The sequence below is a fragment of the Gopherus evgoodei genome, chromosome 6 (genome assembly GCF_007399415.2).
Source record: "Gopherus evgoodei ecotype Sinaloan lineage chromosome 6, rGopEvg1_v1.p, whole genome shotgun sequence".
NCBI classification, from domain to species: Eukaryota; Metazoa; Chordata; order Testudines; family Testudinidae; genus Gopherus; species Gopherus evgoodei.
Genome location: NC_044327.1, coordinates 56,278,943 through 56,305,266, shown reverse-complemented (window position 1 = coordinate 56,305,266; position 26,324 = coordinate 56,278,943). Strand labels below are relative to the sequence as shown.

The window sequence follows — 26,324 nt, the reverse complement described above, 5'->3', positions numbered from 1 at the left end:
TTCTGACACATTACACACCTCCACAGATAGTATGCCCCTATTTGCACTTCCTTCCACTGGAGCAGATGCTGTTGCTGTTTGGTGCCAGCTCTGAATTTAGCTCAGAGTTTTTTAAAATGCCAGAACTTGATGATGTGGTATTTTTTGCCTCACGCAACATATGTTAAGGATGCTGGCTTGAGTTCAGATGCTGTGAGTCCAACAGTAACCACAGAAGATGTGTGGGAGACAAATAATTATTTTTATGACTGTAAACAGTTATGGATATATTAGTGTCCTGAGTATGGAAAGAAAAATTTCTTGAATTAGATATATTTTTGGATTTAAGAAGATTAACTAAGAAATGTTTCATGTCCCTCCTTTCTCTTCTTTCTTAGGCACACATAGGATGTGATCCTGCCTTTCTTATAGTACTTAAATGTTCCTCAACTTTAGTATAACCTCTTGAAAGTAAAGAATTACATGTGGATCTCCTTTTGTGTAGAATTTTGTAAATATAGTATTTTCATTTGATGTTTTAAATTATCTTTGTTATTGCTTCCAAAATATTTTAATAATCATGTTATATAATACCCTTCATATCAGTGAACTTCATCCTGCATTCCTTGTACATAAGGAATGGTCAGAAGAGTCAGCAGGAGTTTTGGATGTGAAAAATTAGTTTAAAGCCTATTCAAATTTCTTTAAAAATGGCAGTTGATACAATGCCACCCCCTGCAGTCTCTACTCATAGTGTAGGCAGTATGGTAGTCGTCAGCTGGTGGAATGGACTAAGATTGTTTTTATTCTATACTATACTAGGAGCAGTGCTGAATCTAAATTCAAGGAGCCACAACCGTCTTCTTTGTGCCCCTCTCTTGTACCCATCAGGCATTGGGCACAACTGAGAATCTGGGCCAGAGTCTTTCACCTCTAGGCCACCCAAATCAGTTCTGAACTTTAGTGACTCAAAGTCTTTGCAATCTGATGGTTAATCAGTAATCTGTGTGAAATGAGGTGGTGGTTTTAATTCAGTTTCTGATGAGCATGTGTCCACATACACCATCAAAGAGGTCTCTTAATGGCACCCTTGTTAACAGCTTTAGTGGAGTGGCCAAAGTACTAATGGAGAGGGAAACTAAGCTATGCTCACTGTTAGGGGAGGTCCTTTGAGATCAAGGACACATTGGTAGCTGTGTGGTGAAGCCTGAACTGCTATTGCACATGCTGTATCTCCTCTATAGATAGATAAAGGACTTCAATCTGCAGGATTGGCAATCTGGCATATTTCACCAGCACTAAATTCACTTTATTTTGAAAATAAAAGTTACTTTTCATGGGGACTGTAAATCTCCAGCTTTATAAATTTAAAACAGTCTAGTAAGTAGATTTCTCTGCATAAAGGTATTACAGATATATTAAGTTATAAAGATATTATATAGGTATTATTATTTAGGCTTGTATTAACACATATAAACTTTTGTATGTGTTATTTCTATGTATGTCACAGTGTGCATAATGGGATATAATGAAAGTGGGGCCAAGGCAGAACTGTGTAGCCCCATTGCATAGAAATTTGGGTTTAGTATGTGAATAATCACCTGTTTATCCACACGTGCACATAGTTCGGACTTGCTGCTTTCACTATCACTGTGTAAACCCTATGGTTCATTGGAAGTGTACAGCAGACTTAGCTGAGGAAATACTTGTAGCTATTCTAGTGTGTGAAGCAGCATTAATTTAGGGCAAGAATCTTCAGTGATGTAGGTAGTGCATATCTAGTTATGAGACCAGTGGAAAAGTATGACGTATCATTTAATTTAGTTATTTAGGAAATTAACACAAAAACCACGGGTGTGTTTGCTTTCTATTTTCTGTTGGCTGGTGCTTTAAAAATATATTTTCTTAACCTAGATTTCTAATGAAGGTCATTTTAATGCACCTCTGAAAAAGAGCTTAGCAGCACAAAGCATCCAGAGAGAAAAATAGAAGCTGTGAAACCATGAAGTTTACAGTCTGGGGCTCAATAAACAAAATCTTTATTGGTCCATGAGGCACTTATCTATCAGACTGATCTCTATGGGTTTTCATTTTTTTTTTTATCATCCAAAGCTTAAAGATGACCACTCTGGCTTCTTATCCTTAATTAGAAAAAAATCATTGGGAATGTTGAACATATTTTTATTCTTCAGTGCTAATTAACTTATGGGCTGAAGCATTTCCTATCCAGTCAACAAAAGTCCAATTCATAAGTAGCCTCCTTAAACTTCTTGCAAACACCAGCTGAGCCATTTCTCATTTCCCCTCCCTCAAAGATTCACTTCTAATTGGCATAAATGATCAGGTTTCTGTTGTGAATGTTTCTTTCAAATGACAGATTTTGGAGATGTTACAGAGAGAATCATCATCCCATGTGTATCTTTTAGAAATTACTGTTGTTTGAATTTGTTGTTGAAAAATTCCCGCAGTGTGTGTGTGTGTTTGTGTGTGCATGTGTGTGTATGTAAATGAACTGACCTTCCTGGGGATGTACCTTCAGTGTATGTAGTTTTCTTTATTTGTTTTTCTTTGCTAGAGTGGTTTCAAGCTCTGAGAGGTGTGGTCGGGTCAGTCATTATCTTAAATATTTACCACCCCTAATTCCTGCAGAGTAGCTGTGAGGGGCAATTCTATGAGGCTTCTTTAGTTCCTGGCCTAAGCATTAGATAATGTTACTGGTAGTTGGGAGGGCAGGACTAATTGACCTATCTGCCACTGTGACTGACGGAAGCCGTTCCCCTCAGTCAGTATGGTGATGTCTTTGTCTTGTTTTCAGTTTGGCCTTTTTGTCCAACAAAGATCTGCCTTCACCTCAATCCCTACTCTGGACATGTCTTCACAACAGCCTCGATTCCCTCCCTATTCCAGTCTTCTCTGTGCTGCTCCCTCTCTGCTCTGGGTTCCCATAACTTCCTTCTTACTCTAGGTTTCCCTCCCTGTATCCCATGCTAATGGTATGTAGCTTTTTGTGCCCTTCTAGTGGATTGACCACTGTTTCTGATTGTTCATCAATAATAATTTACACTGTTCTTTGCATCTTCAAAGAGCTTTGCAAACATTAACATTAATTCATGTTCACCTCATTATGTAGGTAAGCAAGTAACATGTATTTCAATTTTATAGGTGAGGAAATTGAAGCAAAAAGATTGTGATTTGCCCAAGATGACCTAGTGTAAGTCTTATGCCCAGGATTAGAACACTTTGGCTCCCACTTCTGTGCTCCAAACACTAGAGCACATCTTGCACAAAAGACTCAACATTAGGGCTGGTCAAAATAAAAAGGTTTCCCCCAAAATTTCCAATTTCAAAAAAACCCCTTATTTGTTTAAAAATAAGTTTCAGATGAAAAATTTCAGCCAGCTCTACTCAGCACTGGCAATGATAATTGCAGGAGGAGCCAGCAAGTTTACATTTTGTATTAGTCTAGTGATCATGTTTGTTTCATTGTGCTGCTTCTGAGTCATACAGTCATTCATAAAGATAAATATTAAAATACTGATGTGTTGTGATGTATTCTATGTCGTATAAAGAAAAATTATATTTTACTCACTGCTGCAGCAAAAACTGGCATGAGTTTTTCTCCAAAAGTTTAGAGTATCTTCTCATAGCTTAGCATGAAATGGTATTTGAGCAGCCTTAATGGGATTTATTTTGAGATTTTGAACTTAGAGAAGAAGTTGTATGGTTATAAAATACATGTTAAGTCTGAAAAATGACTCCCAGGCAGAGCTACCAAACATGAATTTACCAACATTTTTTCTTGTTTTTAAAAGATATTTGAGACAAAAATATAAAACAGTTGGATTGGGGAAAAGGCTATTGGGTCGTGGTGGTTTTTATTTTTGTGCAAGATGTTCTTATTTTTATTGATTTTTCTTTTTGACAGCTCACTGTGCTGATAAATGTGTCCATGGTCGTTGTATTGCTCCAAACACCTGTCAGTGTGAGCCTGGCTGGGGGGGACCCAATTGCTCTAGTGGTAAGTTTACACCTGCTGCTGCCTGTCTTGTGCTGTTTTTACTGTATTGTCCTTCTTTTGCGAAATTATCATAGATCCTGTGCTTGATCTCCTGGTCACGGTTGGAGGAGCTTGTGCTGATTTACCAGAATGTGTCAGGACTCTGTATATGGTCTGATTTCTTTCATTTATTCCAAAGCAGCTGCAGCACGTGCCAATATTAAAAAATGCTAATTAATTTAGCCCCATTGACAAGCCAGATTGGATAGAGTTCCATTGCTGGAGAAGGTAAATACATTTGCCCTGACTAAGGTTCCCTCTAACTTTTGTTTTCTGAGTGCAAAAAGAATGATTGCCTAAGCTCAAGTTTAAACCTGACTAGTTTCTTCTGCTGCCTATTTCCTATCCCTTTTACTCTATCCCCTCCCTCGTCTCATTTCCCCCTTCCTTCACTCATTCCCATTCCTTCCTCCTTTATTGACTATCCTTTTTTGTTCATTCCATATCCTACATTCATTATCACTTTCTCTCTACTTGGTTGATTTCTTTTCATTTCTCTCTCCCTCACTGTTTTTCACTTACCAGCCACCTCTCTCCAACTTTCCTTTCCCTCACTTTTGCTGTGTGTGTGAATAAGAAAGAAAGCGAGAAATTGAAGGTGTAGGCAGCATTGAAGTGCACTTCCCCACCCAGCACTTAAATTAAAGCTGCCATGGGAAATTGGAGACCTGGAGAACATCCCTGCACTTCTCCAAGAGTTCTCCCTCCCCACCTGGGTGGTATCAGAGAGTTGAAACCCTGCCAGGCAGGTTCTCTGTAGTGCACGGTGCCTGTCTGCAGTGGGTGCAGCTGTACTATGACCACATGGCTTTGGGGGTAGGGGAACCCAGGTATTGACCTGTATGTTTTGTATTTTTAAATAGAAATGTAGTGGAGTAATGAAATCAGTTTTTTCCAAGATTTATTATGGGAAAACTCACATAAATGGTGTTCCTCCATATCTCCTTTTAAGGTGTATAGCTTTATTCAATAACAGCTTTTTTTCTGACCTCACTAGAATCTGATTGTTGTATGTAAAAGCTCACTGTGTATGTGATGTTAGAATGAAGTTACTCTGCAAAAAAACAGAAGTGGAAGTTCATTGCTGTATCATAAAAAATTTAATTAGTGCATGGAAGGCATTGAAAGAACTTGGGACTTCAGTTGTTCTTCATTATAACAAGTTTCACTACATCTGGCTTGCAGGATGACTCTCCAGGATTACTTTCCCTTAGCCAAAGCCCCTTCAGTTATAATTTATTTTGAATATATTTGTATCAAATCAACTCTCTTCTGCTGCTACTGCTGCTGCCTCTGCATGTTGCCTCTGACTGCTGGTTATAGTAGGTCAGCAGTGAAAATACCTTGTGCTTTCTGTACACAAAAGACCTATTGTGAAAGAGCCTTTGTTATTGTACCTTGAATAGAGTGATCTCATGGGATATTTGTGATGCTCTGTAAAAGTTTTTGCATACCAATACAGCTAAATTTAACTGCTAAAAATTTGTTTCAGATTGCTGTTGTTCTTCTAGGGAGGATTAAAGAGGAAGAGGGTATTCTGTTCATATGCTGTTGAAGCAATGTTTGAGACATGTGGTTTGGCGTATATCCAGCTTTTTTATGAGATGTTGCTTAAATGAGATGTTGCTTTCAGTGGATTGTCTTGCTGAAGATTCAGTTGTTCATAGGCATTCTAGGAACAAATAACATTATTGTTGGCCAGCATAGAGGGGAGTGTAAGTTTTAATTTGAGCAGTGAAGTTTGTTACTAGGTATAGTATGACAGAATTGTGTGATCTCCTCATCTGTGTTGACAGACAGCACCTCTTAAAACAGACCAATAGTGGAAATTAGACCAAATAAATAATAGTTTGTAACACTAGGAAGACAACTACTGGACCTGATTTTCATCGACATTTGCATAACATAAACCCCTGCCTTCTTCACCTAATATACTTTCAGCTATGTTATCCACGGAGTCCCAAGACTTGCATTTTCTTTAGTCTCAACAAAGGCACAATAAAATAATATATCAGATTATTTATTTTTATAAACATTTTGGGTTGTTATAAAATAACATGATTATACTGTGGTGATGATATATGCCTAGATATCTAACTCGGTAAGTAAGACAAGCCGGAGACTCTCCATGAAATCCAAATTTATTTTACATGTTGGAGCTCTGATTCAGAGGAGATGGGTGGCAGTATTAAATCCTAAAATAGAGAGGGAGACATTTTCCTAGGATTCTGAAATTTATTCTAAATTATTGTTTGGTAAATCCTGATTTGGCGTTTAATTTATTTGCGCGGTCATTCTACTCAAGAATAAAACCTGTGATGTAAATGGTGCAGAAATGAACCTACTCTTCAAAAAATACAATTCCTTATCAAGGAGGGTCAAACACTGCCCTATGTCGGAACTGCACATATTTGTAACTGAGGATAGAATTGGACCCATAATGGATCTCTCCACCTGTTCTTCCTCTTCAAATCCTATTTTGACTATTATTTATCAATTGTGTAACTGTCTTCTGTTAACAGAACTTTTATTTCAAAAAGTCTTGGGCTGCTGTATTACTGTGACTGTTTGGCTTGCTGGGTGGTAATTGTAGACAAGGACTTCCTGAGTGTTATAATGTTCTCTCTAAAAATGACAAAGTGATTGCACTGACTCAATTCGGGTATCATGCAGGTAACAGCTGTGCAAGCAGCCTCCTCCCATACCCATTACTGCCAATTCACCTCAGTGTGATATGAGCTAATGTCCATTTGGGACTAGCATGGGACTCCAATTCACTTTTGATGTAGATTTGAACTCCACTCTCTCTAGAGATGCAGGGGGAAACTCACCGAAGGAAATTCGTTTATTCTCCCAACCATATCCTGTGCACTTCTGAGCACCTGGTTCCTCTCCATCCTTTCCACAGAGTGGGGATCTTGGTTCTTCTTCACTCCCTGCAAGAGGGAGAACAGGTTCATCAGCTTTTCCCCTCCCTGATTTATTGCAGAGATTGCAGGCATAAGATTCTCTCTCCCTAAGCAGGAGATTCTCTTTAGTCTCCCTTGTTCTTGACTCTTGGTACCTACATGCTGTGACAGACTCATGTGAGAGGCCAGGAATGGTGACGATTCAACTTTATTGAAACACCAATTCCTTAGATTGCCAGTGGGGCAACTGTAAACTTTTTATAAGTAGGTCTGTTCTTGCTGCACATTGTAATAGGAGTGTGTGTGTGTGTGTGTGTGTGTGTGTGTGTGTGTGTGTGTGTGTGTGTGTGTGTGTGTGTGTGTGTGTGTGTGTGTGTGTGTGTGAAACCTCCCTACATTACTTTAGGTGTCTTGCCAAGGAATTGCTCTACTGTGACTCTCAACCCTTGTATTGAGAAAGCTCTTTATTGCATGCAAGTATTTAGCCTATTTTCATAGGCAAAATCCTAATGTCCTTAATCAGTAAAAATATCAGTGTTTTTTACCAGTCCCTGAGTAAAATATGAGCAGAGATTTCAGGCCTGCTATGTCTAAGATCTCCTTGACGAATTTGTCATATATGTAGATGTTTTTTCTTCAGGCCTTAGACCTTATCTTTTTGGCAAACATATTATGAGACATTGGGTAATGTATTGCCTGCGGTATAGCTCAATGCAGAGAGATGAATGAGATGATAATATAAAACTGAAAAGAAATGCCACATGGATTAAAAGGGTGCACATTTACAAAACATTTTCATTCCAGTGCAAGAGCTGACATTCATGTGAAGTAAATTATTCTAATAAAGATTTATTGACTGGACACAATAGACAGATCAATGTCATTTGAGTGGACAGAAGACATATTGAACCTATCCCTTGGAGCTAGTGAATCAGTACATCCATTTCACTGTCAGGATCACTTTGAAAAATTGTTTATGAAGCTGCAAGAGTATGAACTGATCAGTTTGCTTTGGTCAGAGTGAGGGCAGAATTTAGGAGAGGAGAAAGGTTGATCATGATAGGAAGGGGTGGGTTAAACATGAAAATATTTTAATAGATTTGACAAAAAGAACCTCTGATTGTCTCATAGTTAGCTTGATTTTTGTCAACAGTTGTAGTGAAAACTTGAATTACAGTAGTATATATTTTACTGGTTACAATATTAGAAGAAAATAAAAATAAGAGCCCATAAATATCCAGTTTTTTTCTTGTAAGAGTAGTTCTGCCACTAGCAGAGATTTCACTTACGGGTGTGGGAACAAACTGTATATCATCAAGTATTGTGAGTTCTGATTCGTGTGGGTTAGTGTGCACTGCAGACTCTCTAATTTTATTTCTGATAAGTAAAACAAATTTCTCATTTGCGAATTCCTCAATAGCAAAAGATAGAAACCATCAAGTGAAGATGTGTTGTGTTCATTTCTATACATCTAGACAGACATGAACACAACACATCTTCACTTCGTGGATTCTAACTTTTGCTGTTCCCAAAATTTCTGATGGTACATGGCTTTGGTACTTATTCAGGCCCCAAATCAGCAAGGCACATAAGATTAATGTTATACATATCTTTAAGACCATCTGTATTCGGTAGAGCACTTAAGCATTGAAATCCCACTGAAGTCAGTGGAAATTCAGCCCCTGCTTAAATTTAAGCACATGCTTAGGTGTTCTGCTGAATCATGGCCCCATTGTTTAAGCCCAGGAGTAAACACGGAGCTCTTCTCCAGTCCTTAATTCAGAGAATTACGTGTCTAATGATTTACAGTAGCTTTTGGAATGAAAATATGAACCATGGTAGCTTTAGAAATCCATTCCAAACAGCACAAAGTTCCATAAATAATATATGCCCCCCTAAAGAAAGTACTCAAGCAAATATTTATCTTCAACCCTCCTAATGTTCAGGGTCTATCTGACCCCAACAAGCCCAAACATATTTCGTGCCAAACCTGTGCCTCTTCATACATTAAGTATCCTTAGACTAGGGATGAGGTCAATCTTTCCACATTAGTTTATCATCCTACTTGTTGTGGTTTTTGTGTAGCAAAAAAGGTCATTAAAAAGATAATGGGATTAGTTCGATCACTCAATATTAGTGAACGAGGAAAATGAAAGTACTACACTTCTAAGATCTTTAGGGCTCTTTTGGACTCTAAACACATACAAAAATTTAAATGAAATGTGAAACCACTGCCTCTCTTTTCTTCAAGGATTCTCCTGAAGACAACTTGTATATGAACCTGTCTACAAATCTGTTGTGGTGCAAAAAAGTCACTCAAAAAATATTAGGGTCAGACCCCTAATTAATTATGCTGGCATTTTATTTTTAAGCAGCAATATATTTCAGCATTGTTTTTACCATCATAGATTCAGTGGTTTTTGTTTTTAAAAAAATGCACTGGTGGGGTCTAGGGTGGGATGTGAGGTGGGGTCATTGACACCCCAGATAACATTTTCCTCTGTATCACCACAATTGTCCAGCAAATTGAGTTTCTTTGAAGATAACACTGTCAAATTGATTTTCTGGGAAGCCTACACTTGCTAGGATTCTGAGGAAGCCACAATTGTGAAATCTGTTTTCTGGCAAGCAGAGACTTGACAGATGCTGAGGCAAAGAATTTCTGGGGAAAAGACTCACTGCTGCACATGCACATTGCATATTTGAATTTACATATTGTTTGGATTTTGTTGAATCACACATGGCATAATAAATCTTTGAGTAAGAGATGGGTATTTCTAAGGGACCTGGGTACAGAAATGTTGAAACCACTGGTGCAGGAAAGGAACATTGCAGACCTTCCTTAGGCTTCTAGGGAAAATAGCCTGTTGCCCATTCCCAGTTTCTGGCAAAGACAGGCTAAGAACACTTCAGAGCATGGTTTTGCATCTCTGCCCCCCCCTCCCCGCTTGGCTATTAGTCATTGATGGGCCTATCCTCCATGAACTTACCTAGTGCTTTTTTGAATCCTGTTACAGTCTGGGCCTTCACAACATCCTCTGGCAAAGAGTTCCACAGGTGACTGCATGTTGTGTGAAGAAATATTTCCTTCTGTTTGTTTTAAACCTGCTGCCTATTAATTTCATTTGGTGACCCCTAGTTCTTGTGTTATGAGAAGGAGTAAATAACACTTTACTTTCTCCACATCTGTCATGATTTTATAGACCTTTATACTATCACCCCTTAGTCGCCTCTTTTCAAAGCTGAAAAGTCCCAGTCTTATTAATCTCTCCTCCTATGGAAGCTGTTCCATATCCTTAATTATTTTTGTTGCCCTTCTCTGTATCTTTTCCAGTTCTAATGTATCTTTGTGGAGATGGGGCGACTACATCTGCACGCTGTAATCAAGATGTGGTCATACCATGGATTTATATAGAGGCAATATGATATTTTTTGTCTTATCTATTCATTTCCTAATGATTCCCAACATTCTGTTAGCTTTTTTGACTGTTTCTGCACAGTGAGTGGATGTTTTCAGAGAACTATCCACAATGACTCCAAGATTTCTTTCTTGAGAGGTAACAGCTAATTTGGACCCCGTCATTTTATATGTATAGTTGGGATCATGTTTTCCAATGTGTATTACTTTGCATTTATCTACATTGAATTTCATCTGCCAGTCACCCCAGTTTTGTGAGATCCCATTGTAACTGTTCATACTCTGCTTTGACCTTAACTATTTTGAGTAGTTTTGTATCATTTGCAAATTTTGCCTCCTCACTGTTTACCCCTTTTTCCAGATCATTTATAAACATGCTGCACGGGACTGGCCCCAGTACAGAACCTATGGGGACACCACTATTTAACTATCTCCATTTTGAAAACTTACCATTTATTCCTACCCTTTGTTTCCTATCTTTTAACCAGTTACTGATCCATGAGAGGACCTTCTCTCTTATCCCATGACAGCTTACTTTGTTTAAGAGCCCTTGGTGAGGGACCTTGTCAAAGGCTTTCTGAAATTCTAAGTACACAATATCCGCTGGATCACCCCTGTCCACATGCTTGTTGACCCCCTCTAAACATTCTAATAGATTTGTGAGACATGATTTTCCTTTACAAAAAGCAACAAATTGTATTCATTTATGTGTCTGACAATTCTCAGCCATGAAAACCAATGTAAAGAGTTTATTTAGTTTCTCCTCAATGGCCTTATCTTTCTTGAATGCTCCTTTAGCATCTTGATTGTCCAGTGGCCCCACTGGTTGCTTAGCAGGCTTTCTGCTTCTGATGCACTTAAACATTTTTTTTGCTGTTACTTTTTGAGTCTTTGGCTAGCTGTTCTTCAGATTCTTTTTGGCCTTCCTAATTATATTTTTATGCTTCGCTTGCCAGAGGTTATGCTCCTTTCTATTTTCCTCAATAGGATTTAACTTTGACTTTTTAAAGGATGCCTTTCTGCCTCTAACTGCTTCTTTTACTTTGTTATTTAGCCACAGCAGCACTTTTTTAGTCCTTTTACTATGTGTTTTAATTTGGGGTATACATTTAAGTTGAGCCTCTATTATGGTGTCTTTCAAAAGTTTCCATGCAGCTTGCAGGGATTTCACTTTTGGCACTGTACCTTTTAATTTCTGTTTAACTAACTTCCTCATTTTTGTGTAGTTCCCCTTTCTGAAATTAAATGCTACCATGGTGGGCTGCTTTGGTGTTCCCCCCCACAGGTTTGTTACATTGTATTATGTTTGGGTCTCTATTACCAAGTGCTTCAGCTATATTCACCCCTTGGACCAGATCCTGTGCTCCACTTATAACTAAATCAAGAATTGTCTCTTCTCTCATGGGCTCCAGGACAAGCTGCTTCAAGAAGCAGTCATTTAAGGTGTCAAGAAACTTTATTTCTGCATCCCGTCCCGAGGTGACATGTGTCCAATCAATATGGGGGTAGTTGAAATCTCCCATTAATATTGACTTTTTTATTTGTGTAGCCTCTCTAATCCCCCTGAGCATTTCACAGTCAGTATCAGTGGTCAGTAGTATATCCCTACTGCTATATTCTTATTATTCAAGCACGTAATTGCTGTCCATAGAGATCCCAGGAAGCAGCGTCTAGTTGCTGATCCAGAGACTAGGAAACAAGAATGATGTTCCATCTGTTTCAGAACAAGAAACAGAAAAACACACAAAAATGTGCAAAGTGTAAAACCTTTGTATGTTCAGAACACGTCACTTGTTTGCCCCTTTTGCTTGAAGTAGTAGGCCACTGATTGCCACTTTGCTGTGTTTGTGCCTTTGATTTTGTTACTGTTGCTATCTATTTTCATTGTCTAAACGTAGCATCAGTTAGAGCTTGACACTTGTATAGTTTGTAGCTTTAAAAAAAATGTGTTTTGATCATGGGGTCAGTTAGATCTCAACACAAGTACTATGTAGTATGCTCCTGAATCTAGAAAAGTTTTAATTTTTTTCATAGTTTTATAATTCACTGGTTACAATAAAGCTAGTTTTAAAGACATGCCATGTTTTTTTTTCTAATTTTGACATAGTAGGGGTCTCCAAGACCCTAATATGGAAATAGTTGGGTGGTTTTTGGTTCTATATGAGGTAAGCAGGTGCTTACATCCAGTGGGACTAAGTATATGCTTACGCACCTTCCGGAATAATTATGCTTCCTGAATCAGGGCCATAATTTCTACTTTAATTTGCTTTTAAATATATTATCTATTAACATTATCTATTAAATGTAGTAAATGAACAATGAATCATTGGAAGTAATTTATTCTTGTTTTTAATTAGAGTTCATTTAGGTGTAAGTGATAGTCTCAATAAATCTTTCTTCTAAACATTTAACAGTAATTTAACAATTTCAATAGCACACTTTATTTCACTTAGCAATGCTAGCCTTAATGATAAGCCCCTGGTGGTTGAAGGCATTGGGTTTTACCTTGTACTTCACATTTCCCTTGACGCATGTAATTTTTTTAAATATAACTACATTTCTTATCAGCTGTTATGGTGTAGTTAATTACTGGAAATGCTAGTGTCTGTATTAAAATCAGTTAAAAGAACTAATTGACTTATGACATACCCTGTGTTAAAATATGTGGTTTTGTTTTTTATGGTCACTGTCAAGGTTTTTTCCCCACTTTGAACTTTAGGGTACAAAAAGTGGGGACCTGCATGAACACTTTTAAGTTTAATTACTAGCTTAAATCTGGTATGCTGCCACCAGCCATAATTTAGTGTCTGGCACACTTTCTGTTCCCCCAAAACCTTCCCTGGGGAACCCAGACCCAAACCCCTTGGGTCTTAAAACAAGGAGAAATTAACCATCTCCCTCCTTTTCTCCCCAGACTTTCCCCACCCTGGGTTGCCTTGAGAGGCTTCACACCGATCCAAACTCCTTGGATCTGAAAACAAGGAGGAATTAACCATCCCACCTCCTTTCCCTCCACCAATCCCTGGTGAGTTTAGACTCAATCCCTTGGATTTCAAAACAAGGAAAAATCAATCAGGTTCTTAAAAAGAAAGCTTTTAATTAAAGAAAGAAATAAGTAAAAGTTATCTCTGTAAAATCAGGATGGAAAATGCTTTACAGGGTACTCAGATTCATATAGACTAGAGGGACCCCCCACAGCCTTAGATTCAAAGTTACAGCAAACAGAGGTAAAAATCCTTCCAGCAAAAAGACACATTTACAAGTTAAGAAAACAAACATAAGACTAATCCATCTTGCCTGGCTATTACTTACAATTTTGAAACATGAAAGACTGATTCAGAAAGATTGGGAAAGCCTGGGTGTACGTCTGGTCCCTCTTAGCCCCAAGAGCGAACAACGAATAATACAAAAAGCACAAACAAAGACTTCCCTACACCAAGATTTGAAAGTATCTTGTCCCCCTATTGGTCCTCTAGTCAGGTGTCAGCCAGGTTCACTGAGCTTCCATTTCCAGACCAGGGGGAAAAATTGCTAGAATTGGTTAAATAATTTACTGCAAATACTGGCCCCAATTTAGGACAGCACTGAAGCATGTGCTCAAGTCCCACTGGAGTCTTAGTCATGCCTAAGTGCTTTCCTGAATCAGGTCTACATTCACTGCAAATTTTGACAATTTTTATCCAATAACTTTTGTTTGTTTAGGAATTTGATCAGTTGAGTAGATGGTGAACAATGTGTGGTGAACTTTGGTGAACCGTTATTTTCAAAAGCAATTTTTTTCTTTATTTGATTAGTTCTATCAATAAATGAGATGATCCTATCTTATTCACTCAGACAAAGCTCCCAGTGGTTTCACTGGGAAGGACTATAGGGTTAGTTACTGTATTAAAAATTAAGAACTTCAAAATACAGGGCAGGAAAAATTCAAGTCTCAGTCCTGCAATGAGGCGCATACAAGGTCTGATTACATACTATACTCAAATTCATAAGATATTTTAACCTTCTCTACAATAATGATTATTGTGAGCAGGGTTCATGTCAGTAGGACAGTAAAATTAGAACCAAAGACTGTTTGTGGTTTTCCTTAACAGCTAGCCATCATTGTGTTCTGAGGTCCAAAATATTTTAAAGAGTCTTGTGAAATGTATGATATGTGAAAGGCATACAGTTCCAGTCCAGTCTAAAAAACACATTTTCATTGTTCTTCCACTTCACAGACCAAAAAGCTTTTACAAAGTTAAAAAAAAAGTCTTGAATAAAAACCCTTTCTTTTATACAGAACAATAAGAAAGAATGAAAAATATGCCTGAGGGTAGAAAGCCTTCAATGTAACAAATGAAATCAGATAGAAACAAAAGATTCTAAAGGAAATCCAGATTTAATAGGAAGTGTTGTGTTCTACAAAAAGCACTAAGTACTTCTGTGTCTGGGATGTAGGAAAAATAAGTCTTTTACTAAAAGACATTAATACTTCATAATTATTAAGAAAGATTTTTCTAAAGAAGAAGATTATATTTGTCATAAAAATATAGTTCTTGCCTACTGAGGTAACCATACAAATCACAATAGCAAAATGATATAGAGAATAATCTCTTGTTTTTATTAATTGAAGCCTTTTAAAAAGATTCTCAGAGTGGAAGATTCAGCATAGCTGGCCTTGATTTATAGCCCTTTACGTTGATTTCTGAGATTTCTGCTTCCAAATTTTACTATCTTGTAACCCTAGTAACATGCAGGTTTGATTCCACTTTCGATGGACTTACACGTTTAATCAAATTTTGAACCCAGTTGAATGTTGTTGATTTGAAATTTAGGGTGAACTTGAATGTTATTTGGTTCAAGTTTCACTCAGGAGAGTAATTTTCACTCTTCTATCCTCAGAGGGTAGCCTAAAGGAAAGGAGTGACATTATTTTCAATATCGAACTAACGAAACCCTGGTATCAGAGTTGAGCAGTCACAAGATTGCACTCTGAGTTGTGTAATAAGAACGGATTGGATAAGGTTGGTGACAGTGTCATTCTTGCCACAAGTTTTGCCATGTAAATGAATGGATATTATTCCATTTACTGTTCTTGACACAATCTAGGTCATTTAATAACATTTCAGAATCTGTGTCCCAAATACTGCATCAATGAGAATAGTCTCTACGCTATTGTACCTTTTTGGTACTTCGTATTTTGTCGGACTGAGCATTTCACAGAGGCTAATGACACACTAATCAGGGAACCGTAGGATATAAAGCCATTCAAAATGCAGTTTTACAAGGTCTAAGTTGCATGATATATTACCATAGTATATGTTACTTAAAGGATATTAATATTCCTCTGCTACCTCTGTGTGGACAAAGGAGAGGGAAAAACCCAAAAAGAATACCAATCCAGTTTTGTGGCAAAGATTGTGATTTATCTAAAGGCTAGGAAATGTTACAGACATAACTCACAGCCTCTCTAAGGCTTCATACTGTAAGCTTAGAGTACCCTTTGGACAGTACATTGAACATATTTTAATGTATACAACATATAAGAGGATTTACATCCTGATTTTTAGTTCACTTGCAAATCTCCCATTGACTTCAGAGAGGTGGATGGGATGCCCTGTGTCTATGTAGAGTGGAAGTGACTTGTTTAAGGTATGGTTCCTCACAAGGGTCCTGCTCCTTTGTATTTGAGGTGGGCCTGAGTAACAAAGTTCAGGTATGGATCTAGATTTAAACTCTAAATTTCAGGGTGTTTGGAGTTGGGATTCTCATGCAGACCTGCCACTCATCACCACACTTGGATTTCAAACACATTAGTTCCAGAAATATAAAAAAGGATTTTTCTCACTGTCTTTGTGAAGGGAAGAGACCTTAGCTCAAATTCTAAGCTATGGCTAAGCTGTACTCAGCACAGCTCAGGAGAATGGAAGCACAGGTCGTTTTAAGTCTTTGTTCATCTACTGAAGGTTAATAATGCTGGAGAATCTGAACAGCATTTAATTATAAAGCCAAGTAAGCCACATACTTAAAGTTTTGCTGAAAATTGTTGGCATGCGGCTACATCAACATCTTGAGATAAGAATTAGCAGAAGTCAGTTTGGTTTCCACCCAGGAGTAGGCATGAGGGAGGCAGTCTTTGCCCTGAGGATCTTATGTGAGCATGTGAGAAGCACAAATGGAAATGTATATGTTCTTTGTAAGTTATGAGAAGGTATTTGGTAAAATCAAACTCAAGAAAGTAATACAAATTCTTAAAGAATCTAATATTGACTCTCGAGATATATAATTAATAGAAAGCCTGTATAGGGGACAGTCTGCAGCAGTCTGAATAAACTATAAACTATTTGATTATTGTAACATCAAGAAAGATGTAAGTCAAGATTTCATTCTATCTTCACAACTATTTGTAGAAAGTACAATGAGACAAAGTTTAGAAGACACTACCAGGGCATGCAGATCAATATAAGATATGCTGATGATCTATTTTGTATCACTTCACCTAGGGAAGAAATTCAGAACTTGCTTATTGCTGTGAACAATGTCCACAAGAAATATGGAATGACAGTGTTAGAAAGACAAACTATTATAATGAGTAAATACAGTGATGCATAAGATAGGCAATGCCTATAACTTGATGGTCAAGTGCTAGAACAAGTGAATAGTGGGCCCGCCTATTTAGGGGGTCCAGTAACATCAGACAGAAGATGTGATGAAGAAATCAAGAAAATAATAGAGCTTGCAAAAATGTATTTAACAATTTCCAAAGACTTCTGTGTTTTCAAAAGTAAAAACTGCACATCTGCTCTAAATTGCTGAAGTAGTGCTACATATGATCAGCTCTCCTGTATGGATGCTTAAAGGAATCCAGAGCACTTAAGTTTTGGTGTTATAGAAAAATGTTAAAACATACCTGGATAAACAAAACTATGAATGAAGGTGTGACAAGAAGGATGAATTTAGAAAAAGCACAATTACTTGAGACCCTAGGTAAAAGAATAACATATTTATGTGGCCACATAACTCTCCAATCGCAGAGCAGCCTTCTTCTAGCGCTAACTATCAGGCAAGATTGCAGGCAAACCAGGAAGAGGAAGAAAGTTAATATCATCAGATGGATTGGTAGCCAATGGAGAGTAGAAATTTTACAACTCTGTCATGATCATAAAGGTGGGAGGTTACAACTGATAATTTCCATATCAGAAATGTCTCTTGAAGAAGAATTACCGTAGTGCCTAGGAGCCCTAGTAATGGACCAGGACTCCATTGTGCTAGGTGCTTCTGAACAAAAGGCAGTCGTTGCCCCTCAGAGCTTACAATCTAAGTATAAGACAGGAGACAACAGATGGACATAGACAGATGGGGAAGTACACGGAAACAGTGAGACAATATTAGTTTGCACATTAGGCAGTGGTCACAGCACACCAGCAGCCTAGCTGTTGTCAAGTTTTTGTAGGCATCATGGCAAAGGAGAGTTCTAAGGAGTGTTTAAAAGAAGGAAAGTGAAGTAGCTTTCTGGATGTTTATGAGAAGCTCCTCCTAAGTGTGAGGAACAGCACGGGAAAAAGCACAAAGGTGCTTATTTGAAAATTTAACAAGTTGCCAATGGAGGCTACCACCCTGGGCTGATTGGAGGCAAGAGCTGACATCTTGATAGTGAATGAGCCTTGAAAGAAAAGATACATAGTTTATGTATGATGCAACAGAGACGTGCAGTGGAGGGAGGCAAAGAGAGAAGTGACATGGTCAGAGTGAACCAGCCTAGAGAAATTATATTTGCAGCAGCATTCTGAAGGGATATGAGTGGGGCAAGATTGCATTTGTCAAGGCCAGAGAAAAAAGATGTTGCAGTAACTGAGACAAGAGATGAAGAGAGCCTTGGCAAAAGTTTTTGCTGTGTGGAAGAATAGGAAATAACATATCTTAGAGATGTTATGCGGAAGGAATCAGCAAGATTGAGATGTAACCTGAATGTGAGGAGAGAGGTTCGAGCGTGAGTCAAAGATGATGTCCAGGCTACAGGCTAGTTAAGTCAGTTATTGCACAGCTGAAGCAGTGCAAAGCAACCTTAATGTACCATAGACCTCGACCTTTTGATCTCAGCTAAAGAAATTATGTTTGGAGATTTAGATGGACAGGGGATGAGATTTTTCACTTTTACAGTTGCTATTTATTTAAATTTTTGGCTGACAAAATTACATTCCCAAATGAGTGAGCAGCTCACTCTGACCCACAATTTGTGGTTGGAAAAAACACATTTTCATGCATGTGTTTTATGGTTAAACTTGTGCAATCACTTCAGGCATCACGGGAAAGGAGATTAAAATTATATTAGTCTAGTACTCTTATAAAGGTCTCTTCTGTTTTTGCCAGCAGTATAAGTGGCACTTGTTGCCAGATACATACTGTAATGTTTTGCCATACAATCCCAGAAACAGTTATGAGCCAGAATTAAATAGTATGTTATTATTTCCGTACCACCTGTCTGATAGGAACAAAGAAAGATGCTAAGAAAAATAAATCTTAATTTTAGTATGATTCTTTACTTTAGCATCCATGTCAGCATTAGCAAAAAAAGAAAAACACAAGAAAGTCAGACCTTTAAATAACTTGCCATAAACATGTTGCATCCTGAATATCACATTATATAAGTAACTTTATAGTGTACATGTAAGGTAGTTGTCTTTGTTGAGTTTCAAAGTGGAATTTTCTTCTGAAATGTTCTTTGACTTGATTTGATAGCCATATTTTGCTCTCATCATATGCCATTCTTTAGAGAGGCTCAGAATTACATGTGATCAAGGTGGATTTGTCAGGAATAAACTTGGACTCATTCATGCTTCTCTTTTTGTTACCTTCTCAAGAGCAATCAACGTAGAGAGACAAAGATCACGTCGTGTTAAAATTGGACTGACACATTGTTTTTGTTTATAAGGAATATAAGAGTTATAAAACCAAACAGGTGTACTTCTAATGATACAAATTCCTCTCTCACACTGTAAAATATCAGGACACCTTGCCTACTAATTTGCAAGTCACTACCAGGCTAGATAAGTCATGTGCATAAAAATGAGATCTGTCTAGCATAATAACAATGTGCATTAAAGTTATTATAATATGAAATACACAACTTTAAATCTTCAAGTATCATACAAAAGCCCCAAGAATAGTACCAATTTGCATCACACATTTTCTTCCTTTGCTTTTTCCTTGAAGAAGGTTCTTCGCAGCTGAAGCTCTGGGACCATTTCTGTTCATAGAGCTGTCATCTGTGCTTCAGAGAGCATTTATAATTTGCTTTTATGTTAGTAACTTTACATTGTCTTAGGGTTCCATATCATACTGATGCATTTTAAATGAGGGTTTATATAATATAATGCCCTTATTCCCAAAGGCATGCCTTTGCTTTTACTGAAAGTCTTTTGAGAGGAATGTTTGCTGTCCTATATTTGTAACACTGTGTGATATACAGAGGACATACAGTAGGGGACTAAAAAGATATTATTCTCAGATGAACAAACTGTATAAGTGGCACCAAATATTTTTCTTTGCTAAAAAGTCTACTATGCAGTTTTTGGCAAACATATTTCTCTGAGTTTCTTCCCACAGCGTGAGATGTAGGATATAAGATCCCTATGACTCCCACAAAAGAGTTGACTTGAACAGTAAGTCTGGAAAATTGTTTTATTTAAAATTTAGAACACTGAGTTTGCATATACTGTGTGCAGGAATGGTGTTTGGTATTTTGAAGAGGCTGTGCCCGTGAAACAGAGATTAGATTGGACCAAATATATGCAGTATGGATATGGTGGGGCAACTCTTCTGTTGGTGCAAATTGTGATTACTCCATTGAAGTCAACGGAGCTATGACAGTGAAGATCTGTTCCAGAATATTTTGAAAAATATTTTTTCATTATTTATAAATCCAGGGATTAACCCCTGGCCCCACTGAAATCAGTGGGAGTTTTGCCATTGATTTCAGTGAAGCCAGGATTTCACCCAATAAGGAATAAACATTCTCTAGCAACTAGAAATAATGATGAAAATACTTTGCAAATAGAACATCACTATTGTCAACATCAGCAACTGATTGGTGAGGTCCATGATAATACATTAATATAATCACATTAAAGAAACAAGTTTTCATCATTAACATTACACATCTCACCACTTAGTTCTTGAGGTTCATGAACACGATGACCCATTGAGACAGCAATCATCGGTGCATAGATTCTGAGTTGCTTTGGTATAGGACTCAAATCAATTCCCTGAATTGTTAGTGCTGGGTCTTATTATTTTCTGATGAAACAATTCTGAATATGGGACTTTTATTTCTTTTTACTGTGTGGTTCTCTTTCCCCTCCCTTATGCCCTACATTGTGAAAGATGACTTACTACCCTAATTTGGTTTAGTAGAAGTCTCTAGCTGACACTTTCTTCTGCCCCTGTGTGTTTGTCTGTGTGTGTGTGTGTGTGACCTTGGAGTAGTAAGGACGGTTGTTATAGTAGCTATTCTGATTAAACTCTAGCTGACAGTCTGTAACCTGAGGATACGCATTAATTCAAAGAGTACTCTTTTTACCAGATTAACAGCTGTGTGACTGCCAGCCTGTCTTAGTTTTTGAATATGAGGCAGAAGTAGAAATAGGCTGATGTAATACTTGGCAAGTTTAGCCTCCAAAGATAATTAAAAATAAATAAATCTCTTTACAGGAAGCATTTCTACCCCTTCCCTTTGCCCATATTTGTTTTGTGTATTGTAATCTAAGTATCTGTTTCTGATAAATCAATTTAATTTCCTGTGAGAGACGTTATTGATTAGAGTGATATATAGAAGTAAATCATGCAATTTATCTATCTTGTGCAAGAATATTATTTAATCCCATTAATCATTCAGCTTTCTCTGAAGTGGTGCTCATAACTCACAGTTAGAGTAGGCTAGTGACAGACCTAGTGTAATAGACTACCTTACAGCAGTAATTGTTCTGGTAAAATACTTCAGCATTATGCTGTAGTGAAATAACTAGGTAGTCAATACTTGATTCCCACCCTCTCACCCTTCTCTACAGAGGGTGACCATGGGACTGGAAAACTAAAGAGTGAGCACCTAGTATTTTTATTTTAATAAGCCCTGTGCAAACAGAATGAGAAAAGCACACCAGAAAACCAATAAAATGTCATACAATGTGCAGCACATGCCTCTTACAGTAAAATAGTCTTGAAAAGTTCAAGTTTAGAGATGCACTATGTTCATCTCTAACTTCAGTAGATCTCCAAGGGACAGTAACAACCTGAGAGGACAGTCTAATGATGGAGCTGTTAAAATGCATTATAATGGGAGCAGAAGGCCTGCAATGCTTCCCAAATGATACAGTTTGTGGTAATCCTGCCATTGTGCATATTGGATTATGTGTTACTGTGGCAGGTACACAGTGTTACTGTGGCAGGTACACAGTAGCAAAGGCTGTCTGCATGTCTTTGAGACTCATTAAACTCTTCCTCCAAACCTCTGTGTGAATGTTGGTGGATTGCATCAAATATCCCACTTCCAGCAATTGGTAAAATAATACAAGTTGCAAACTGTAAGCCAAAAATAAATTTCTTTTTGCCTAGTGGTGCTTTTTATATATTAAGAAAGGTTGGGCCAAGTTCACCCTGATGTAACTCCACCAGTGGGATGCATAAGCTCATTTTATTTTATTTGAAAGAGCTGCTGTCTGATGGTAATTTTAAATCCTTCAGTTCTTCACAGAAGGTTTTTCAAACATTCCAAAACGTTCAAGTTTATTTTTAATTTCTGTATCAGAAATGGCTGAAATTGTCCTTTTCAGTTGGAAGCAGGAGTGGGACTGTAATATGAATCCATGATGGGGTGTGAAAGAAAATGATTTTGGTGGCCTCCAGACAGTCCTGAGAGAACATCTGTCTATCTCACAAATCCACTGCACACATACATACTTCTCAAAACAGTTGGTTTCCTGAGGAGAAGCTGAGGACTGATTCAGCACGAGGATTACTTTTCCTCCATCTAGACATTTTCAAAATATTGTGTTGCCAGGCCTGGGCTTATCTGTGAGCTATAATGAGGGAAGATATACATCTTGTGTGAAATACAATGTGCATTGTACAGATAGTCCAGCACATAAGAATGAATGTTTAAATAGCTAAATGAGGAAGAGAGTGGACAAGAATGAAGAAATGAAAGAGCTGCAGTTACTACGTTTGGTTTATTCCATCTCTCTCTCTCTCTCTCTTTCTCTCTTACACCTAATATAACGCAGCCCGATATAACACAAATTCGGAAATAACGTGGTAAAGCAGTGCTCCGAGGGGGCGGGCTGCGCACTCCAGTGAATCAAAGCAAGTTTGATATAACGCAGTTTCACCTATAACGCAGTAAGATTTTTTGGCTCCTGAGGACAACGTTAAATCGAGGTAGAGGTGTGTGTGTGATATACACACACATACATTTTTAACCACAATATGTGTACCTAAACAATAGCTACATTGTGGAAAGCATGTTCCAGTGACCTTTTAGGAAAATAGTGTTTGAGTGGAAACTGTCACTTCAAAGCATGCCATAGCTCTTAGGAATTAACCAGGACAAGCCATACAGAAGGAAAAAATTCCTTAAAGGACCCTAATCTTGTTTATTTGTGTAGTCTGAGTGATCAGTTCCTATAGCAGAGCAATTCTTACCCCAGGAGATGTCTTGAGTTCTTTTGTCTCGCTCTAAGAAAGTAGGTCTGTTCTCTGCTTGGCTGCTCTGCCCCAGGAGAAGACTGAGTGAACAATAGTGGTCAGTCATTAAGGGCATCCAGTGATTGCAACTGCGATTTCACCACTGCACTATTGTTATCAGCAGAACATAAAAATTAAAAGCGGATCCTTTGACCTTTATGATTAGCACATTTCTGGTGAACTGTAGGTGACCTTTATCTTCTGGTTTGTTCCTATTTCTCATTTTAAACAAATCTTTCCTTACTGTTAAAGATTTCTTTTGAAGGTGAGAAGACAAAAGATTCTGAGAAGGGTTTACTATCATTACTACTGATGGAGTAGAATGTAGAAAACAAAAATACATAGCAGAATGGTTATAAAACTGTAGCCTTACTCTCTGTGGTATATATCACCATACTGTTTAACCAAATAACAGTTAGTTTCTGTTGTTTGATGGAAAGTTTATTACATTGCTTACAGCGCTGTCAACCAATAGTATTGTAAAACATGAAAGGAAATAGCTATAAGTATGTAAACTAGTTGGAAGTTTTGCTTTTAACAAAATGCCATGCAGTGTGATCCTCTTATAATGAATTCATCTTTACATAGAATAACTTAATTGTGGGATTCTGATATATGTTTATGGCTCCAAAGTCAGATTATGGGCTAAATTTTGCTCTCATTTATACTCATTCAATTCCACTGAAGTAAGTAGCCAGATAGAAAATATGACCCTTTGACCGTGTAACTAATGATTCACTATCATCATAATTTCAGTTTCACGTCATAATGCATTGAAGAAATTTGGAACTTACCTTTATTTCACTATAGACAAAGTTTCAGTTTATTTTAAGTGTGGGTTAAGGCATATACTTGTAAACAGGAAATTAAGTCCTATCTGGCTATCAAGACACTTAAAGACCCAGGAGTGATGAGGGTGTCTCTACAAGGATGCCACTACCATTTCTGTGTCATAAAAAAAGCCATCTTGATATCTCTGAATCATCATGTCTTCTGCATGCATGCTTATAGAAGTGCTATGACATTTTCTTTCCACTTCCTCAGCATGTGATAGTGACCACTGGGGACCCCACTGCAGTAGTCGCTGCCAGTGCAAAAATGGAGCCTTATGTAATCCCATCACTGGAGCCTGCCACTGTGCTTCTGGTTTCAAGGGCTGGCGCTGTGAGGAACGCTGTGACCAGGGAACATATGGAAATGATTGCCACCAAAAATGTCAGTGTCAAAATGGAGCTACCTGTGATCATGTGACTGGAGAATGCAGATGCCCTCCTGGATATACTGGTGCTTTGTAAGCAGAGGGTATATTATTTACTGTTGGGAAGGCGGGTTTGGCATGGGTAAAATATTTAGTATTTAGTAATCTATGTGAATGTTATGCTGCAAGTGCTTCTTTTAAAACTTACCAATACTTATATCTGATTATAAGTCCCTTATCAATGAATGTTATTAAAATGCTAAAGCAAAAGCTCTTGCTAAGGTACAGCTGTTGCATTGGTAGCATCAGCAACTTTGTTCAAAAGCATTCCTAAGGTTATAGACTCATAGACTCATAGACTCTAGGACTGGAAGGGACCTCGAGAGGTCATCGAGTCCAGTCCCCTGCCCTCATGGCAGGACCAAATACTGTCTAGACCATCCCTAACAGACATTTATCTAACCTACTCTTAAATATCTCCAGAGATGGAGATTCCACAACCTCCCTAGGCAATTTATTCCAGTGTTTAACTACCCTGACAGTTAGGAACTTTCTCCTAATGTTCAACCTAAATCTCCCTTGCTGCAGTTTAAGCCCATTGCTTCTTGTTCTATCAGTGGAGGCTAAGGTGAACAAGTTTTCTCCCTCCTCCTGATGACACCCTTTTATGAATCTGCACTCATGAGCAGTATGGTTTACATTTAGGTTTTAGTATAAGTTTGAGAATTGACTTCAGCTTTTAGATTTGTGTTTAAATTAACCACTTCATCTCCAGCCTACTTCTTGCAATGGAACATGAGGACAGAGCTGATGTATCCATAATTTAAGTGTTAATGTCCTGGCTGCATTAGGTAGCAATCAACAGTTCAAGATCTGGGGGTTGAATTTTAAGGATTAAGCCCAAATTTTCAAACCATTCTCTGTACATATGCTCACATTTTGGGGGGCATATGAATGAGTATTTAAACACACGCAATCGATAGTTGGATAGGCAGCACTCTGTTTGTATGCACAAACTCCTGGTAGAAAACTAGCTGGCACAGTCTATAAGGGAATAGGACTGGCCCAAGAGGAAGCAAGGCTGTGCAAGACAACACTGTCCTGATCCAGAGCTTTCCCTAAAGAGTCTCTGCTAGTGAAGTTCATGTCAAGTCTTGGGTGCTAAATAGAGCTGCTCCCTATGCCCATCTTAGAAGGTGAACACAGTTGCCAAAACAGCTGCCTCTTGGAAGGCAAAAGGGACAACAAATCGCAATCCCTGTACCTGCAGGAATGAGTTTGGCCCATAAAATGTGGTCCAAATTCTGTCCAAGTTTTATAAAATTCAGCCAACAGAGATTGGCCCTGTAGTGGAAAATTAAGCATAGAAAAATGCACTTGATTGGGTTAATCCTTCTAGCAGACAGTTTTAATCTTTGTCCATACCAAGACCAAACTTGGTTTTTCTAGAAAGAAATACCTTTAAGGAAAGATACATACAGTTACAACTTTTTAATTGCTAATCTTATTTCCATATGTTCATGTCATTGATACCATAAAGTTTATTTCCCTTTATTTCTGAGTGCTTGCCTAAGAGAGGGAGAGAGACTGAACTTATTATGCACCAATTGTTTAGCTGTGAAGATCTTTGTCCCCCTGGCAAGCATGGGCCACAGTGTGAAGAAAGATGTCCATGCCAGAATGGAGGAGTGTGTCACCATGTGACTGGGGAATGTGCCTGCCCACCTGGATGGATGGTAAAGCTGCTTTCTAAAATAAATATAAACTGGGTAAATTTCCATGTTTGTGGATTTCAGGCAACTTCAGGAGAAAGTTTAATTGAAAAAGCAAAGACAGTGTGACTGAAGCCAGGAACAAAAGGAAATGTATTTTAGCATGTGGTACCACTACAAGGGATCAAAATCAAATATAAATTCTGGACTGCCTTGTTAACCTTTTCAAAAAGTGGGAAAAGGAAAATGTGCTTTCTGCAGACATGCAAGCAGCATCTTTTGGAACTTGATCAGAGGTCATGTCCTTGTGGATATAATTTGATATAACTGTTAC

The 26,324-nt window shown here is 37.9% G+C and overlaps 1 protein-coding gene across 1 annotated transcript in view; it reads left to right on the top strand.

Moving 5' to 3' along the window:
• Positions 1-26,324, top strand: part of MEGF10 (multiple EGF like domains 10) — a 158,257-nt gene that overhangs the window by 63,450 nt on the left and 68,483 nt on the right. Inside the window, exons 5-7 of the mRNA XM_030566126.1 lie at positions 3,905-3,997; positions 24,125-24,371; positions 25,894-26,014. Of these exons, the coding sequence (XP_030421986.1) occupies positions 3,905-3,997; positions 24,125-24,371; positions 25,894-26,014 (461 nt within the window). The remainder of the gene's footprint in view (positions 1-3,904; positions 3,998-24,124; positions 24,372-25,893; positions 26,015-26,324) is intronic.